Source organism: Chenopodium album, chromosome 1 (genome assembly GCF_948465745.1).
Source record: "Chenopodium album chromosome 1, dcCheAlbu1.1, whole genome shotgun sequence".
In the NCBI taxonomy this organism is placed as follows: Eukaryota; Viridiplantae; Streptophyta; class Magnoliopsida; order Caryophyllales; family Amaranthaceae; genus Chenopodium; species Chenopodium album.
The window spans coordinates 16,238,598-16,243,245 of record NC_137834.1 but is presented as its reverse complement, the minus strand read 5'-3'; the positions used below and the strand labels follow the sequence as shown (position 1 = coordinate 16,243,245).

At 24.8% G+C, this 4,648-nt stretch overlaps 1 protein-coding gene across 1 annotated transcript in view; it reads right to left on the bottom strand.

The window, feature by feature from the left end:
- Positions 1–2,414, bottom strand: part of LOC145567374 (protein FLOWERING LOCUS T 1-like) — a 9,311-nt gene extending 6,897 nt beyond the window's left edge. Inside the window, exons 1-3 of the mRNA XM_081626659.1 lie at positions 2,130–2,414; positions 1,934–1,995; positions 1,622–1,662 (exon numbers count right to left, since the gene is read on the bottom strand). Coding sequence (XP_081482785.1) covers positions 1,622–1,662; positions 1,934–1,995; positions 2,130–2,342 — 316 coding nt within the window. The 5' untranslated portion in view covers positions 2,343–2,414. The remainder of the gene's footprint in view (positions 1–1,621; positions 1,663–1,933; positions 1,996–2,129) is intronic.
- Positions 2,415–4,648: the final 2,234 nt, after the last annotated feature.

Below are 4,648 nucleotides of genomic sequence, written 5' to 3'. Positions count from 1 at the left end.
TATTTTTTGTTTTCAATTTTCAAATTTCATTTGTTAATTTTTTTTAAATGGCGACTGAAAATTAAAATTCTAAATTAATATATAAATTTAATTTTTCATTGGTCGAAATATTACTTTTGCTTATGTGGCGTGCGATGCACGAATTTTTATATACATTTTGTATTTAAATATTTTTTTGGTGATCTTTTAATTTTTTTCTTACATTATAAGTTTTAAAATTTTGTATGAAAGTATCATATCATCAGATATTTACATAAAACCATTAACATCAAATGATAATTTATATTTTTTAAATATCAAAATATAATTTTTAGTTTTTTAAATATTATAAATCCTAATATCTAAAGATAATGTTAGTTTTGTAACAAATAAAAATGATAAAATTTAGTGTTCTTAAATAATTAAAATCCTAATAAATTACTATTCGTCGTTTTTACCTACGTGGCAAAAAATTTAAAATTTCATTCGTCACTTTTTTTTAGGTGGCGAGTGATTTTTTTAATTCTAAAATAAAATAGAAATCTAATTTTTAATTGGTCGAAAATATACCTTTTCTGATGTGGCACTCCCAATGCTCTCCAAAAATGCCTACTTTATTTATATATATTAGATTACTAGTTTTGTGCCCGTGCGATGCCCGGGTTGTTTATTGAATTTTAAGATATATTTTTAATCTATATGTCAAAATTTAAAACATATTATTGATACAAAATTAGTTAGAAATTAATGTATTTTTGTGGCGATTTAAACTTGTAGACATGTAATGACTACTAATAATAATATTGGTGAAAAATATATCTTGACCCGTAACCTGAAATAATGACCCTGCGTAAAATGACTGGTAACCCGACCTGATTTACAGGTCTACACACAGTAATAAAATTATATTAGACTGTAAAGTATATTATTTTAATTGATTATAATATATTATAAACAATGGATGTGGTACATTTTGAACTAATTCCTTCGCTCCAGAAAAATATTATGATACAAAAAATAAATTTATATGATAATTATGAGAGTTATAATCTAATTATTTTTTCAATAAAATTATAATTCAATTTGTACTTTATTAAAAAAATAAAATTCTATGATAAAAATATTGGTACTTTAAAAATATAACTCTAAATTAACAATTTTATCCTAAAATTCTATCCAAATTTGATTGAAATAAAATTCTAAACTAACTTTTTTATCTTACAAATTGAATTCTATATAACTCTATCATACGTGGCACGACACTTGGCGAAAAGTTGGAACGTCAAGTGTCACTACCTCGTCGTCTGGCTAAAAGTTTAGCTTTATTATATGATATGATTATTATTATTATTATTTTTTACGGATTATTATTATTACTATTGACAAAAAACTTTATTTTTTATTTTATTCAGGTGTCATACACAATCTTCTATTTCTCTATGTTCTCCTAATCTTCATTTAAAAAAAAAATAAAAAAAAAAAAATAAAAAAAACCCCGAAAAACGGTATGGTGATCCTTGCAATGCACAGGCCTTATAAAAAAATAATAAAAAATAAAATAAAAACTAAACTTAATTGCATTCAGTCAAATATGCCCTATATGGGGCTTCATCGTTTACAAAGTTTTCAATTTATCACTCACCATAACTGATGCTTCCAGTCGCCGGGATGTTAGTCACCAACCTGAATAATGGTAAACCAAAAAGCAATTTTAATTTTTGATCCAACTTTCAATCATTAATTATGTCCAATTTTACTTTAATTTTTACAGGATTAATTATGTCCAGTTTTAATCTTATATTGTACACCCGTCATACATGAACAAACATATTTTACTAGCGGCCTTAGCTTGTGACCATAAGGCCGCACCACTATCGTGATTACTGTCCAGGATACTGTTAGGTGTATGATCGATACAACAATAATCAAACCAAAAGAATTCCTAATATCTTACCAATGCAAGTATTCTCTTTCGGTCGGATTGCCAGGACTTGGAGCATCGGGATCTACCATAACCTTCATATTTTTAAGATAAGAAAATTGCAAATATTATGGACTGCGCCACATAATAAAACGATCACATTTTGTAATTAACACAGGTCGTTTGTAAACCAAAGTAAAGAAAGAAATAATAATTTGAAGGTAATTACCAATGTATAGTAATAAGTTGCCGTAGGATCGTTACCCTGAATTTCAACTCTTGGTAGGTTGATAGTTTGAGAAGGTCTAAGCTCACAAGCATTGATAACTTCTCTACTTTCGTAAAAAACTCTAAGAGTTGCAAATTTAATAAAGGGATCTAAAACATCTCCAATTACTTCTCCTAGAACAAGTGAATCTGTTCCACTTCTAGGCATTGACATATACAAATAATGTTGATGGTGATGAAAAGGTAAAAGTAAAATACCACACTAAGTGTTTCATACACCTTTTGAGTTCACCTATGCTACCGACGTGTATAATTTGATGTTATTAAAATTATATGCCTTTTTATAGGGTTTTTGTAGGCATCAAATTTATTCTCCGTGGTCCTAAATTAATAGGACTTAAATGATTGTATTAGAGAAAAAATGTACAATTATTGTTATTCTTATTACTTTGCTTCAGTAGCTTGGTGACAAGAGGACATAAATTATTTGAGGACACAAATGTTCTAGATTAGGAACTAAGGTAAGACTTTTTTAGGATACAAATATTCCTCTAATAACAATAGGATATTTATTGTTCTCCAATAACATTAATCTCTAATAAATGTCCTATTTTTTTCTAATAAAATATAAAAACTTTGATATCCTAAAAAATTCTCTGTTCTCTATCTTAAATCCTAGTCACACCATAGTAAAACTAAACTTCAAGGATGTTGTCATCAATTTTATTGATGATAAGTCCCAAATTAAAATGTTCTTCGATTTAATGTTTTTAGCCAATAAAGATCCCTAATAATATACTCTCTCCGTTTCCAAAAGAACGACCTTTTTGGGTTGATTTCGCGGTTATTAATAAAGTTAAATAAAAAGAAGTAAAGGTATATTGGAAAGATTAATTTATATGGGGTTTATAAAAAAAGTAGAGAGAGATAGTATTAAAAGTATATGGAAAAATAAAATTTAATATGGGGAAGCTAATTTTGCACAAATATTGTTGTAAATTGATGGGTATTTTAATGCTAATGGGTCATTCTTTTTGGGACTAAAATTAGCCCAAATGAGTCGTTCTTTCGGGGACGGAGGGAGTAGTATTAATGTATTATAGTTAGTTTCTCTATGTAGGGTTTAGTCAGTTCCCTAATTGTGAGATTTTTAGTATTATTGTTTGTTTGTTTGTTTTTTGTGTGTGCAGGGATACAAATTTGAAACATTCATCTTGCAAAATTGTGGAATTGTGGATTTATTGGTGTAGGGATGCAGATTTAGAAGATTAGTTCATCTTGCGTGCAAATTTTCCGATCCTGATGACCAATCAAGTTTTATCACTTTTGGAACTATACATCAATGGAGCTTCATCAACAACAATGCAATAACATCTAATATTATTCAGGGGTAGTTCAGAAGTGATGCCATTATTGAGACTTTATATCTCTTAAGAGATGATTGTAAGTGTCAAATATCTATTATTGTTTAATGAAATCACCTCTCCCTATTCCAATAAAAAAAATAAAAAAGTTACTACAATTACAATAATCAAGGAAACGTATAGTGGATCGGAAATGGAAACCATGTATTTGACTACTTTTATTTTTCTTTCCAAAATGAGAGACTAAGGCCCCGTTCTTTAGAGCTGCTCTGCTTCTACTACCTACTCTGCTCTGCTCTACTCCACTTAAAAATAATACTTAATATTGAATTATTATAATAATAATTAATATTTAATAATAACAACAAATAATTAATATTAAATAATAATAATAATAAATAATTAATATTTAATAATAATAATAATAATAAATAATTAATATTTAATAATAATAACTAATATTAAAAATTAATACTTAATAATAATAACTAATATTTAATAATAATTAATACTAATAATTATAATTATCATATTAATAATAATAGTAATAATTAATATTTAATTATAATAATAATAGTAATTATAATAATGATAATAAAATTAATTATAATACTTATAATTATTAATATTAATTATAATAATGATAATAATAATAATGATAATAATAATTGATTTTAATAATAAAAATTAATATTTAAAGATAATAACTAATATTTAAAGATAATACTAATTATTAATTTTGAATGATAATAATAATATTTATTAATTTTAATAATAATAAAAATAATAATTAAATAATATTTAATAATACTTATGATAATAATTATTATTAATATAATAATTATAATAATTAATATTTTATAATAAAATTTAATGATTATAATAATAATGCGATAGTATTATTAATAGTAATAATAGTAGTAGTAGTAGTAGTAGTAATAATAATAATAATAATAATAATAATAATAATAATAATAATAATAATAATAATAATAATAATAATAATAATAATAATAATAATAATAATAATAATTAATGTTTAATAGTAGTAGTAGTAGTAGTCTTTCTAGCTGGTAGATGTCCTATGGAATTAGGAGAGTATATTGCTAGTGCTCCTCTTACACCACTGGTGAAGCCCGGTGGTGGTATTCGTCTT